The following is a 16,140-nucleotide window of genomic DNA, read 5'->3' on the forward strand; positions in this document are numbered from 1 at the left end:
GTGGGTGTTAAAATTGCTCTACTTCAAGGATAGATGAATACTAAAATTATATTTAGATTGACCATGAAGAAGTGTTTCTAGAATGACCAATTTTAAACAAAATCATCTATCTATAAGTATAATCTGTCCGTCTAATACATATTCATTATCCTTTCTTGTTTAACAACAAAAACCAAAACATACCTGCTAACGGCACATAGTTAAGGCTATGGTTTTTCCAGTAGTCATGTATGGATGTGAGAGTTGGACTGTAAAGAAAGCTGAGCACCGAAGAATTGATGCTTTTGAACTGTGGTGTTGAAGACCCTTGAGAATCTCTTGGACTACAAGGAGATCTAACCAGTCCATCCTAAAGGAGATCAGTGCTAAGTGTTCATTGAAAGGACTGAAGTTGAAGCTGAAACTCCAATACTTTGGCTACCTAATGTGAAGAGCTGATTCATTTGCAAAGACCCTGATGCTGGGAAAGATTGAAGGCAGGAAGAAAAGGAGACAACAGAGGATGAGATGGTTGGATGGCATCACCGACTCAGTGGACAAGGTTTGGGTAAACTCTGGGAGTTGGTGATGGACAGGAGGCCTGGCGTGCTGTGGTCCATGGGGTCGCAAAGAGTCGGACACAACTGAGCAACTGACCTGAACAGAGCCAAATGGCATATAAAGACACACACACACTCCTACAGTCTCATAAACTAAGCATGTAATACACATAACTTTAAGTTAGTAAGATAGGTTTCTTCATAGCTGTGAAAAAGTACAGAGATATTTACTGATAAATGATATAGAATTAAATTTAATATATATTTACATTATAAATATATTATTAGAATAAGTTCATCTAGTTGAGAATTACTATCCATTGAAGATTGCTTGAATTAGAAACTGTTTATCCTGATTTGTGCGTATGGCAGTGCTTGTTGAATGATCATGCTTCACATTACTAACACCTTGTTTATTAAATTAGACCCAGTACTGTGACTGAGCTTACTCACCACTCTATCTTGCTAAGTTGGAAGATAATTTCTGGGTCCACAGGGAACCATATAAGACTTCATCTAGTGGCACCTATGCCAAGTTAATGTCATAAACCCAATGAGTGTATTTGACCTCCAGTGAGGGGCCACTGCGATTATTCAAGCCTGTTTAGTGCTAATCTGTGGTGCTGAGTCTAAACAGCACCAAAATAATTCTATTTATGAATTATTTTCATAATAATTTCTTTTCTTCACGTACTAGCTTTCTCAAAAGGCCTTCTTCCTCTCATGTTCATTATTGGGAAATCCATTGGAGTTAACAAAATACTTTTGGAGTCTATGAGATATGACATTTGACCCCTGGAAGGCAAGTGAAATAGAGAAGCTACTGTGCAGTGTGAATTTCAAATGTCCTACAGAGCCGAAAAGTTAGCTATTCTTCTCTAAACAGTAGCACAACAGAGGACGTGTTCCGATGTGGAAGCTAATCTCCCGTGTCTCAGACTAAGGGCCTTTGATACAGGGCAGTATACAGATAGGTCACACCCTGGGACAGCTAAGCTGTGGCCATGACAGCCTCATGTGATAGAGAAAAAGAGACAGTAGTATTGTAGTAGCACATTTATTCTGAAAAAAGATGGGAGTTTGGAATTAGTGATTTGTAGTTATTATGAAAAAACAAAAATTCAGAGAAAAGTAAGTATAATGACTCCTCCTTTGTTTGAAATGAGTGCTTATCCTTAACGAGGTAGAGTCAAATGGAGATTTTTTTCACATTTTGGCATGCTTGCAAGTTAACAGTATTAATGGTTATTACTTAGAATGATGATTATAAAATAAATATAAAATATTTTACTATTATATTATTTCAGACAAATTTTTCCTCAAGTAAAAATTGACCTAGAACTAACTGTAACATAGTACTCTTTGCGGTACAAGTTCAAAATGTATTATGCATGATTAAGTCCTTCTCATGTGTATTTAGATACTTAGTAGTTATGTGTATAGTAAAAATTAATATTATATATCATGACTTTGATGCTGGGAGGGATTGGGGGCAGGAGGAGAAGAGGACGACAGAGGATGAGATGGCTGGATGGCATCACTGACTCAATGCAAGCGAGTCTGAGTGAACTCCGGGAGTTGGTGATAGACAGGGAGGCCTGGCGTGCTGCGATTCATGGGGTTGGAAAGAGTCGGACACGACTGAGTGACTGAACTGAACTGAACTGATCATGATTTTGTAACATCTCACTCAAAGTGTACATACCTAGATGAATAAAAAATAAGACTGTCAAGATTTTTATAAAAAGATAATCTGTCTGTTCTTTAGAATACTCAAGATAAAAATATGTAATGTACAACAAAGAAATTATTAAAAGAAAAAAATTTTAAAAGACAACCAAACAAAGAGAAACACATAAATATATTAGCCAGTGAGATTAAAGTAATTGCTATTGTTAGGCACTAAATTTAGCTTCAGATTTATGGCAATAAAAGCAAAAGAAGAAATAGAATTTAATTATCATTTTAAAAAGAAACAGTAATTAAAAGAGATAAGTTCCTTCTTCGTTGTATATTCTATAAAGTACTTATAGTTTACAACTGAAGTTGTCTTCAAAAAAAGATTTTCTATAAAATTCAGGAGTGAACTTTACATGACAATCAGGTGTCAGCTTTTGATATAATGGTGAGAACATAGAATGCTGTGCTGTGTTTGCTAAGTCACTTCAATCATGTCGGACTCTTTGCGACCTTGTGGACTGTCACCCACCAGACTTTTCTGTCCATGGGATTCTCCAGGCAAGAATACTGGAGTGGGCTGTCATATAGTAAACTGCATTGATTTCTGGGTCAACAAAATATCATCACTAAAGCTGTGTTTATAATGCATGTTCTTTTAAAATACTTTCCCCCTGTTTGTAGTGATCAAGTAAGCAGTGCATTCATTTCCTTTGTGAACTCATTTCAGAACTGGCACTCAAAAGGAAATATCTAATGATTAAAATTTCTGGAAAATGCCTTAAGTTTTAGAAATGAAAAGTACTTCACATTTTTAGCAAGATGAATAGTTGAATATTGACAGCTTGAAGTAGCCCTTTATGATTACAATAACCCTCACATATACATGCAAATTGTTAATATTAATACATTTAAAAATTTGTTTAAACACAAAAAATTTTGTTTCGGGGTTTAGCTGATTATAATAATACATATTTTAATGGCACTTCGAAATACTACGTTAAAAATACTAATAAGGTTTCTCAACTTGGTGAGTGTAAATAAACATCACAGTCCAATGACACATTGCACAAGATGATACCTCATATGTCCCAGGGCGCATCTATGAGTATTTCATTCTGTGCACCCAGAGGTGACAGCTCTGTCCCTCCACCAGAGTGGGTGTCCAGTAAGCCATGCCCATTCAGTCATGTAATAAGTTGATCTTCTTAATCATATCAGTTTAAGCCCATTTTTGTATTTAACTGTATGTCAATCATTTGTTGATCTATATATTCTGACACCCTCTCAACTCCCACCTCCTATTAAAATGAATATCATTAGCACCAACTGACAATTCATGTCTTCTTTATCTCCTACCATGGTCCCTGCACCAAGAACCACAGGCAAGTTTAAAGTCTTGCATATCCTGACTTCTAACACTCCAGACAGCTCCAGAGCCCCTTCTGATAACATGAGGTCTCTCTTACAAGACTATTTTAGGCATTCAATAGTAACAGACCTTTGTTGGGTGACAGGAGAATCCTAACTTTATTTGAGGTTGAAAGTAACACACACAAAAATCTGGTAACTGATTAAAACTTTCCTACTAACAGTGATATTTTGGCAGTTTACCAAGCATCACATTTAAGTGAAAGATGTGATTTAACTACTTAATCCCTGGGGTATTTAGTTAAATGTCTTCTAAAATAAAGGGATCGAAATTCAGTTTTCCAGTTGTCCTTGGATATGTCTTTGGAATTTCAGGCATTAACAGATTTGGGAAGGAAAGGGTAGAGTGTACAAAACTGGAGCTTAATCTTAAGTTCTACTGACCACTACCTACTGTCCCCACACTGATTTCAGAGGTGGGTCTCATCATTAACTCTATTTATCAGCTAGTCTCTGGTTTCTGTTGAGAGAATCATCAATCATTAGACAAATTCTGCTGCTACTCGTTCAGACCGTGACTCAGAGTGTTGCCCACATGAAAAGGAGTTTGGTTTCAAATTGTTATTGTCGTTCAGTCTCTAAGTCATGTCTGACTCTTCACAACCCCATAGACTGCAGAATGCCAGGTTTCCTTGTCCTTCACTATTTCCTAGAGTTTGCTCAAACTGAGGTCCATTGAACAGTGTGGCTATATAACTATCTTATCCTCTGTCATGCCCTTCTCCTCCTGCCCTCAAGCTTTCCCAACATCAGGATCTTTTCCACTGAGTCAGCTCTTTGCATAAGGTGGCCAAAGTGTTGGAGCTTCAGCTTCAGCATCACTCCTTCCAAAGACTATTCAGGATTGATTTCCTTTAAGATTGACTGGTTTGATCTCCTTGCAGTCCAAGGGTCTCTCAAGAGTCTTCTGCTCAGAACCACAGTTATAAAGCATCAATTCTTCAACACTCAGCCTTCTTTATGGTCCAACTTTCAGATCTATACATGACTACTGGAAAAACCACAGCTTTGACTACATGGACTGTTAACAAAGTGATGTCTCTGCTTTTTAATGTGCTATGTATGTTTCTCGTAACTTTCCTTCCAAGGAGCAAGCATCTTTTAATTTCATGGCTGCTGTCAGTGTCCACAGTGATTTTGGAACTCAAGTTGTCATTTGGTGCATACCCCCAGTTGTGTCTCATTTGAGACTATTTTTGTGTTTGATTGTTTTCTATTTTGAATGGTTTTCATAGAGTGTCCACATTTGCTGTGATTTCATCTCCTTTTGATGATAATTTTCTGCCTTCCCTATTCTTGTCTCCCTAAAATAAATGGTGAGTGTCACTGCACTCATCCCCAGTTGTTGGAGCATCTCCTGTATACCTGCTCTGTCCTCCAACCTCTGTAGATGGTGTCATGGGGCAACCAGGTATGGTCTCAGCTCATGCAGAATGTACATTTTAGTTATGGGAGCATGATATACAAGAAAGCACTGTGATGGTTGTAGATTGTGTTCAGAACCTTGACACGAACAGAGTTCTTAGGTACAAAGTAACTGCAATGCTCTTAGGCCGAAAATATTTATTGAAGGAAGAATGAGACAATACCCAACGTTCAGTCACAAAAAAACTTACAGAAACATATTGCAGCCAAAGGAAACTGTCAGTGGGCACCCCAGGTGGAAAGCACTTGTTATACTCCTGAAGAAATGTCAACTGCAGAGGGAGCCTTGGGAACAGTCGAAGGAGAGGCAGGTAACAAGAGTGAAAGAGGGAACCGGTTGAAGAGTGTTCCCCACCTCACAGCCCAGGATTTTGTTGTGAAAACAATTGGAAGACACTGAATTGTTTCTGTCAGGGAAGTGACATCATCTGACTTATTTTTCAAACAGATCAACTAGGTTGTTGAGTAGAGACCCACTTGGACAGGAACAGGAGAATTGGCATCCTCACAGGAGAAGTGATTGTCACAGGAGTCATCAGTTTAGTTCTCTGGCTCAGAGGAGTCAGCAATGCTGATGGATGTAGAGTTGGGTCAAGCTCAAAATAAGGCCCTCGGGTCTGGCCTTGAAAGTGTATTTGATCTGAGTACTTTTTGCGAAGATGCGGTGACTCAAAATACTGACTTCTCCATGGGGTCCATCCATCCCACTCATAGTCAGATTTCTGAAAGTACATCCAGTTATTTTCAAGTGAGGAGTAATAGAGAAAGCAAGAGAAGGCAATGGCACCCCACTCCAGTATTCTTGCCTGGAAAATCCCATGGTTGGAGGAGCCTGGTAGGCTGCAGTCTATGGGGTAACGAAGAGTTGGACACAACTGAGCGGCTTCACTTTCACTTTTTATTTTCATGCATTGGAGAAGGAAATGGCAACCCACGCCAGTGTTCTTGCCTGGAGAATCCCAGGGATGGGGGAGCCTGATGGGCTGCCGTCTATGGGGTCTCACAGAGTCGGACACGACTGAAGCAACTTAGCAGCAGCAGCAGCAGCAGAAGTGACTTAGCAGCCACAAATAGAGAAAGCAAATAGATTTTTATGGTTATTTTTTATCAATGCTCAAAACATTTGATTTTTATTGAATCTTGTGACTTTATGAGTAAAGACTATTTAAAAGTGTTGAGCTAATAAACTTTGCAAATGAAAGTTGTGTAGACCTTTGTAAATACTTTTTGCTCAGTTGTGGATTACTTGCTGTTGGCATTGCTGATTTTCTTATCTGAGTCTTTTGCAAATGTACCTCTCATTTATAGCAGGAGTTTTCCTCTCAATTTGGTGGTTTAGTTGCTTCAGTCGTGTCTGACACTTGTGACCCCATGGACTGTAGCTCCCCAAGCTCCTCTGTCCATTGGATTTCCCAGGCAAGAATACTGGAATGGGTTGCCATTTCTATCTCCATTATTCCTCATAATCCTCAATAATTGCAATACGGGGTTGCACACAAACGTATGGGGGAAAAAAAAAACTGATTGAGATATTTGCAGTTGAAGACTACTGTGTGACTACATTTTTATGACAATGGCAAAGAGCCTGATTAACAATAGGAAGCAACCCTCCAAAATTCTCCAAGCCAGACTTCAACAGTATGTGAACCATGAGCTTCCAGATATTCAAGCTGGATTTAGAAAAGGCAGAGGAACCAGAGATCAAATTGCCAACATCTGTTGGATCATAGGAAAAGTTCCAGAAAAACATCAACTTCTGCTTTATTGATTATGTCAAAGCCTTTGACTCTGTAGATCACAACAAACTGTGGAAAGTTCTTCATGAGATGGGAATACCAGACTACCTTACCTGCCTCCTGAGAAATCTGTACACAGGTCAAGAAGAAACAGTTAGAACTGGACATGGAACAACAGACTAGTTCAATATCAGGAAAGGAGTACATCAAGGCTGCATATTGTTACCCTGCTTATTTAACTTATATGCAGAGGACATCATATGAAATGCTGGGCTGGATGAATGAAGCACAAGCGGGAATCAAGATTGCCAGGGGAAATATCAAGAACCTCAGATACGCAGATGACACCACCCTTAGGGCAGAAAGTGAAGAAGAACTGATGAGCCTCTTGATGAAAGTGAAAGAGGAGAGTGAAAAAGCTAGCTTAAAACTCAACATTCGAAAAACGAAGATCATGGCATCTGCTACCATAACACCATGCCAGATAGATGGAGAAACAATGTAAACAGTGACAGACTTTACTTTCTTGGGCTCCAAAGTCACTGCCGATGGTCACTGAAGCCATGAAATGAAAAAACACTTGTTCCCTGGAAAAAAAGCTATGGCCAGCCTAGAAAGCATATTAAAAATCAGAGACATTACTTTGCCAACAAAGGTCCATCTAGTCAAAGCTATGGTTTTTCCAGTGGTCATGTATGCATGTGAGAGTTAGACCATAAAGATAGCTGAGTGCCAAAGAATCGATGCTTTTATTGGAGAAGACTCTTGAGAGTCCTTTGGACTGCAAGCAGATCAAGCCAGTCAGTCCTAAAGGAAATCAGTCCTGAGTATTCATTGGAAGAACTGACACTGAAGCTGAGACTCCAATACTTTGGCCACCTGATGCAAAGAACTGATTCATTGGAAAAGACTCTGGTGCTGGAAAAGATTGAAGGCAGGAGGAAAAGGGGATGACAGAGGATGAGATGGCTGGAAGGCATCACTGACTTGTTGGACATGAGTTTGAGAATCTCCAGGTGTGCTGCAGTCCATGAGGTCACAAACAGTTGGACATGACTGAGTGAACTCAAACTCACAACCCTCATTATGATTTTATAGATCATTTACTGTCTGAGTGTGTTCACTTTTATTAAATACTATATTGTTTAGGTGAACTGAGTTTATGAATATTATGGACAAGCAAAATTGTTGAGTCACAGTGGGTTTCTGAGTCCACATATAGTAAAATGACATGAAAGTATTAATCAGTTTTTGAAGTGGTTTTATCTATACCCATTTAGATTCTCTATGCCTTAATAATGGGTGAGTGTAGAGAGAGAGTATTTGTTCTTACAGAGAACATATTGCAGAAGAGTCACACATGCAAAAAAATATGACTTTACTGATAAATTGTGGTCACTTGAAAATTATGAGTATTCCATTTTTCTAACCATTACTTTGGTTTCAGGGTCTCCTTACTAGCTTAAAATTCATGACATTATTCTATCAAATTCATCCTTTGGATGTTAAAACTTGAAAGAATTCTCTATTCTACAGCCAGTCTCGCAAATTTTTCATGGTAACTAAGGAAGAAATGGAATAAGTAATGATAGTGGCTCTGTGACTTAGCCAGCCAGCAGCTAATCATTAATGAGAGCCTTAGTCCTATCAGACTTTTGATCAAGGCAGTAGACTCAGGGGAGTGGACGCCAGTCATGTAAGTGGATGAAGTGAGTGATGAGAAAAGTTTCAAGTGTCAAGAAGCAATGCAGTTTTGGAAGGTGAAATGAGACAGGGCTATTTCCCACTGCCTAAACTATTGAATTTCCTATATCAGTGTTGTCTATTCTTTATGTGCCATGTAATAAATGCAAATGAAGCAAAATTTCCTTTCCTGGAGGGTTTTTACTACATTTCACCATGGGATTATGCAATACTTCATAACAGCTATGGAATCAGCAAGAACACATTGTTTCAAAAATCCTAATTTGAGCATCTATTTATCTTTTCATTTTTAAATGTCACTTCCTCTAAACCTTGACATTCTCATGAACTGTAGCCATGATTTTCTTCAGGTTTTACTATCTCTGCCTTTTTAAACACAACGCCTCACTGTACTCTTGATTTCACCTCTTTTGGATATATACCCAGAAGTGGGGTTGCTGGACCATGCATTAATTATATTTCAGTTTTCTGAGAAAGCTCCATACTGTTTTTAATAATTGCTACAACATTTTCTGTTGTCACTGACAGTACACAAGGGGTCTAGTTTCTTTACAACTTGCCAGCACTTGTTTTTTCCTTTTATTTTGTTAACAGTCATCCTAATGAGTGTGAGATGATAGCTCATTGTGGTTTAAGTTTGCATTATCCCAATAATTACTGATGTTGAGCATCTTTTCATATGCTTGTTATGCACACTTGTATTTGTGGATAATTGTTCAAGTCTTTTGTTCACTTTTTAAAATGAGGATTCTTTGCTGTTTAGTTGTGTGAGTTCCTTGCATGCTCTGGATATCAATCATTATCAGATATATGGTTTGCAAACATTTTCTCTCAATGCATAGGTTGACCCTTGCCCTATTGATTGTTTCTTTTGATACACAGAAGTTTTTCAGTGTGATGTAATCCCACTTGTCTCTTTTTTAAATATAAATTTATTTATTTTCATTGGAGGTTAATTACTTTACAATATTGTATTGGTTTTGCCATACATCAACATGAATCCGCCACATGAAACTGGAGCCTATTATACAGAGTGAAGTAAGCCAGAAAGAAAAACACCAATACAGTATACTAATGCTTGTATATTTTTGATATCAATTCTTTGTCAGCTGCTTCATTTGCTATTCAGTTCAGTTCAGTCTCTCAGTCGTGTCCGACTCTTTGGAACCCCATGAATCGCAGCACGCCAGGCCTCCCTGTCCATCACCAACTCCTGGAGTTCACTCAGACTCACGTCCATCAAGTCCATGATGTTATCCAGCCATCTCATCCTCTGTCCTCCCCTTCTCCTCCTGCCCCTAATCCCTCCCGGCATCAGAGTCTTTTCCAATGAGTCAACTCTTCACGTGAGGTGGCCAAAGTACTGGAGTTTCAGCTTCAGCATCATTCCCTCCAAAGAAATCCCGGGGCTGATCTCCTTCAGAATGGACTGGTTGGATCTCCTTGCAGTCCAAGGGACTCTCAAGAGTCTTCTCCAACACCACAGTTCAAAAGCATCAATTCTTCAAAGCTCAGCTTTCTTCACAGTCCAACTCTCACATCCATGCATGACCACTGGAAAAACCATAGCCTTGACTAGAGGTACCTTAGTCGGCAAAGTAATGTCTCTGCTTTTGAATATACTATCTAGGTTGGTCATAACTTTTCTTCCAAGGAGTAAGCGTCTTTTAATTTCATGGCTGCAGTCACAGTTTCTCCCATTCTGAAGGCTGTCTTTTCACCTTGCTTATAGTTTCCTTTGTTCTGCAAAAGCTTTTAAGTTTAATTAGGTCCCATTTGTTTAGTTTTGCTTTTATTTCCATTACTCTGGGAGGTGGGTCATTGGTGGCTCAGAGGTTAAAGCATCTGCCTGCAATGCAGGAGACCTGGGTTTGATTCCTGGGTCGGGAAGATCCCCTGGAGAAGGGAATGGCAACTCACTCCAGTATTCTTGCCTAGAGAATCCCATAGGCAGAGGAGCCTGGTGAGCTACAGTTCACGGGGTCGCAAAGAGTTGGACACAACTGAGCGACTTCATTTTCACTTGGGAGGTCGGTCATAGAGGATCCTGATGTGATTTATGTCAGAGTGTTTCGCCTATGTTTTCCTCTAGGAGTTTTATAGTTTCTGGTCTTACGTTTAGATCTTTAATCCATTTTGAGTTTATTTTTGTGTGTGGTGTTAGACAGTGTTCTAGTCTCATTCTTTTACAAGTGGTTGACCAGTTTTCCCACCACCGCTTGTTAAAGAGATTTTCTTTTCTCCATTGTATATTCTTGCCTCCTTTGTCAAAGATAAGGTGTCCATAGGTGCATGGATTTATCTCTGGGCTTTCTGTTTTGTTCCATTGATCTATATTTCTGTCTTTGTGCCAGTACCATACTGTCTTGATGACTGTAGCTTTGTAGTATAGTCTGAAGTCAGGCAGGTTGATTCCTCCAGTTCCATTCTTCTTTCTCAAGATTGCTTTGGCTATTCGAGGTTTTTTGTATTTCCATACAAATTGTGAAATTATTTGTTCTAGTTCTGTGAAAAATACCGTTGGTATCTTGATAAGGATTGCATTGAATCTATAGATTGCTTTGAGTAGTATACTCATTGATTCTTCCGATCCATGAACATGGCATATTTCTCCATCTATTTGTGTCCTCTTTGATTTCTTTCATCAGTGTTTTATAGTTTTCTATATATAGGTCTTTTGTTTCTTTAGGTAGATTTATTCCTAAGTGCTTTATTCTTTTCATCGCAATGGTGAATGGAATTGTTTTCCTAATTTATCCTTCTGTTTTCTCATTGTTAGTCTATAGGAATGCAAGGGATTTCTGTGTGCTAATTTTGTATCCTGAGACTCTGCTTTATTCATTGATTAGTGCTAATAATTTTTTGGTGTCTTTAGGGTTTTCTAAAGGATCATGCCATCTGCAAACAGTGAGAGTTTTACTTCTTTTCCAATCTGGATTCCTTTTATTTTGAACGTTGAGTTTTTAAACACCTTTTTCACTCTTCTCTTTCACTTTCATCAAGAGGCTCTTTAGTTCTTCCTTACTTTCTGACATAAGGGTTGGGTCCTCTGCATATCTGAGGTTACTGATATTTCTCCTGGCAATCTTGATTCCAGCAAGCATCAATGTTAAATGTTCCTTAGAGTTAATTTGTCTGATATTCTAAGCTGAATTCCAATATTTTATGATGCAATTAAAACATTTTAGTGCCTTAACTAGAGGCAATTCCATTTAGGAAAGTTTCCACTAAGTTGTTGTTGTTTTCTTTAAATGAGAAGGAGATAGACTGAATATAAAATATTTGTTCTCATATTTTTCCAGAAGGATAGAATTCCCAGATTCACAGTTAAAGTTTTTCAAAAATACTGCTAAATATGCTTGAAAAACAAAAAGCAAAGGAGCCATATCATAGGTGTTTGCATCTAGGAAGCAGTTTCTTTAAAGATCTTTTAAAATGTGTATACATTAGAACTGGTGTGTTTTATGCTAAATGTGGGAGGAAAGAAATTTATTCTTTCAAGAAATGCTAGATTCAATACATGATAAAAAATGAAACAAAGCAATATTTACGATTTAGCTCATAGCTGATTGGAAGTTAAAGTTTTCTTGATAAACAAGAGAAAGTTAACATCTTTGTTCATTTCTACAGGAGAAGAGCAACAGAGAAACACTGTTTTGCTATTTGAATAATGAGAACACTGTTTATTCTACATGGCTTATAAGTGTGTGTCTTGCATTTTCATAGCCGTGGGTCTCGCGGCTTGCCAAGAGCCAGCCCTTCCCAGTAACAGCATCAAAACTGGAGACCGATACATGGTGAATGATGTGCTGTCCTTCCAGTGCGAGCCTGGGTACACACTGCAGGTATTTCATTTGGTTGTTGAAGTTCTTAATAATGGATTCAGCATGGTGACCCTCTGCCAGCTCACTTAAGATAAAGCCCAAGATGTGCACACAGAGACCTAACTTAGTTTCTCACTCAGTTTGTGAATCAGAGCTCTTGAATTAACTGTGCATACAGATAAATTCATTGATGATGTGGAAATAGCTTCTGAATGATAAAAGATCCTTTCAAGTTTGAGTATATTCTTTACATAATAATTTTATTTCAAAATGAAACGTGCAGTCTCCCAGTAACTATACAGATAAAATTCTAAGAGACAAAGCATGACACAGTCTAGTTAATAGTACCATCCCAGCAACCCAATTACTGGACCGACTCTGAGTCTTGTGCTGGTCCTACATTGCAAGCTGTTCTTATGATTTAGTTCAGTAAATCATCAAGGGTCCATTTGTGTGTCAGGTAAATATGGGGCTCAAATGATAGACTGAAACAATTTTTGAGAAACATTAAGCAGATTTCTAATAATCTTTTATTGGTTTTTCTATTAAAAGTTTTTTATATTGAAGTTTTAATAAATATTTTATAAATCAGTGTATAGCAACATTAGTCATTTTCCAGTTATTTATTTTTCTGAGTTAACCACAAATGCTATATTCCCCAAATAGTTTATCTCTGTCCTTTAGCATAATTCATGTATAATTCTTACCAACAGTGGACACTGAAGTTGAAACAAGTATATTTTTTCCAAAGTCCAATAGAAATATTTAAGCCTACTTATGTTTCTGTGTTTCAGTTAATTCAAGTAAAAGAGTACTTTCTGCTGTTTGCTTATTATAACACTGAAGCTGATAGTATTTCAAGAGCATTATTTTTAGTCATATTCTGTAACCGACTTAAATAAAGCCTGAGTAATCATCAGAAAGAAGTCTCAGTGACACAGCAGTGAAATGACAGTGTAGTATGTGATTCCATTTCTGCGTGTGTGCTGGAGTAAATCTTTTGCAGAACTGAGACAAGTCAGAGCAGCAACGGCAGTCGCGGGAAGCTGAGGGCCTGCCTGTTGAGTGCTTCATGTACAAACCTGCCTCATGATGCAGACACTGGGGGCTCATCTTTGATGGGGAGGGGGAAATGAGCCAGGCCCTGGGGGGAATCAGCGGCAGAGGAGCCGGCAGATCCACAGGGGCCATGTGCAGAAGTCAGCCCGGGTTCTCAGTCTGAGAAAATATCAGCAAAATGCCTGATACTTCAGTAAATGAAAGCCAGCATTGCTATTATTTTAAGTAAATATCAAGATACATAGACACCTTCACCAAAACAGCCTACCACCTGCCTGTATAGATCTTGGTGGGTATTATAGTAATACTTTGGCTCTGGAGAAAGGTGGGCAGACACTTGGAAAGTAGGACAGTTACTGAAAAAGCTTTGCTGAAAGGCCTGCCATGGAAGCAAGTTTGTAACCAAGCACATGAAGGCAGTGGTAACTGATTGTTTAAGATAGTAATTTCCCATTTCATGTGTTACAATAAAAAGAAATATGAGTCACAGCCCAAGGGTTTCATTAAGAGGAATACCTCACTCTATACTGACAAGCCTTTGTATTAATATGCCTTTGGTTGGTTGTTGGTTTTTTGTGTGTTTTTTTTTTGCCCTTCATAAATTTACGTAAACCATGTAAATACCATGTTGCCTCCATTTCTCCAGATCCCACGGGCTGTCGCTTGGTCTTCCTTACTTGTGTTCACCTTTCTACACTTTTATGATGACACTTTGCAGTTACTGCCAGCACCTTTTTATGAGGAAGACTTCTCCAGCCCTCAGAGAAGAAACTAGAAAGGGTTATTTAGTAAAGACATTTCTTATAATGAATTGTTTAATGTGCTACTTGAAGATAAAGGCTTGCAGGCACATGTCTGTAGAGCCCAGGCAGGCCACTTGGCTCAGGTTTTCAAATGCAAACTAAGATTTTTTCCTTTCCCTTCATAACAGCATCAAGCATTGAGTCTACAAGCTGTGACTTTCTCTCACTCACATGAGTTAAAAAGGATTCCAGACTTTTCAAAAAATTGCTAACAATTGGGAATTTTGCTAACACACTAGTATATTTGGACTGGCTGTGTGCATAAATTACAGTATTCATGCAAAGCACTGTTCCTTGTATGATTTATGTACAAATGTCTATAAATGCATCTGCCTAGTGTGATTCAGGCTAAAACTGCAGAGACGGGATGCATCAAATATCACTCCTGGATATCTGCAGGATTAATGATTTCCTTTTCTCTAAACCTGTTTCACTTTTCTTTTAAAAGATGACGAAAAGAAAATTCCCATTTAGGCTAATAAATAAATACACAAATTCCTGTCTTGTTTTGGATCCAGTATAAAAATTTTAGCTGGAATCATTAATATGAAATATCTTTGTTGAAATCAATAACAGAATGTGCCCTAGGTTGGTAATATATAACCATTTTATTGGTAGTCTTTCATAAATGTCTCAAAAGGCTTTTATACATTATGTTTGTCCAAAATTCTGGAATAAATTTGTTAAAGATAATGTAAGATCAGAGAATGAGAAGACACAGAGCATGAAATTTGGCAGGAAGAACATTGTCCTGAGTGTCTTCTTTAAGTATAAATGTGCTCTTCCTGTACTGTGGCAACTTCTAAGAATGTTAGGAAACAGGAGTACAATGAGTTCTGTGGCAGACAAATCGAGTGTGAAATCTTCCTAAGCTTGGGGAATTGGTTTCTCATTGATAACAGCCTTAGTGCAAATTCTTGTTTGATGCGTTCCCAACATGGCTGGGATTATTTAACATGAGTTAAAGATGTGTTTGTCATCTGCCTCTGTGCCAATTCTGTTTGGCAAATGGAAATTCACAAGGTTAGCACAGGTGTCACATAAGCCCACCAAGTCACAATGAGGAGAAAGTAAACATGAATAGTCTGTACACAGAGATGCCCATTCACTACCTTCTCTTTCATCATAAAAGAAATTTTAACCCAAAGCACTGAGAATTTAACCCACCGCTGTTTGATTTTTTAAAGAGGAAGACCAGGACAAATTTTTAGAAGGTTGAAAACTTCATATATTTAAAGGCTAAAGAGATCCTGAGCAATGAGGATTAATTTCATTGCAGAAGCATTAATTTGACAGCTTGTGAGGCTGATAATAAAATGACTATTAAGTCTGCCTTTTTCTCCAACAGAGGAGGAATGACCCAATTTTTTGCTGAAGCGTAAAGATTGTATGAGTTGTTTGTGAACCATAGGCAACCATGAAAGTTACCTTTGCATAAGCAGATTACTTACCGCTAACATTTCACCCTTCAGCACCTAATATTTCCTAATCATTTGACCAAAAGGAATAACATTTGATGAATTTTTTTTAAAAAAAGACTTACTTTGGTCAGTTCAGTTCAGCATGTTAAGAATTAGGAAAGCATCTTGGCAGAAATACAGACCATTGAAAGGCACATTACAAGATTTTTATTTTAGTGACAAGAAGTACAGTGATTATGGATACTTTTTTTTCTGTTTTGATTCTGAATATGAGATTCATTAATACACATTAGTAGAATAGATTTCACGGGTTTGATATTTTTTATATTTGTAATCAAATCAAAAGGGAAAACCAAAGAGAATGCAGATATTCTTGCAAACACTGAAGCCTTCAGTACTCCATGGTCAGCTAGTGAGTTTTGTTCCATCTTTTCTTGAGCAGGGCCGTTCCCACATCTCCTGTATGCCGGGGACCGTGCGGCGTTGGAACTACCCGTCTCCCCTCTGCATTGGTACGGACA

The 16,140-nt window shown here is 38.2% G+C and overlaps 1 protein-coding gene across 1 annotated transcript in view; it reads left to right on the forward strand.

Moving 5' to 3' along the window:
- CSMD1 (CUB and Sushi multiple domains 1) overlaps nt 1–16,140 on the forward strand; it is a 2,085,346-nt gene that overhangs the window by 1,862,963 nt on the left and 206,243 nt on the right. The window contains 2 exon segments of the mRNA XM_018042044.1: nt 12,239–12,357; nt 16,062–16,131. Of these exon segments, the coding sequence (XP_017897533.1) occupies nt 12,239–12,357; nt 16,062–16,131 (189 nt within the window).

The sequence above is a fragment of the Capra hircus genome, chromosome 27 (assembly GCF_001704415.2).
Source record: "Capra hircus breed San Clemente chromosome 27, ASM170441v1, whole genome shotgun sequence".
Taxonomy (NCBI): domain Eukaryota; kingdom Metazoa; phylum Chordata; class Mammalia; order Artiodactyla; family Bovidae; genus Capra; species Capra hircus.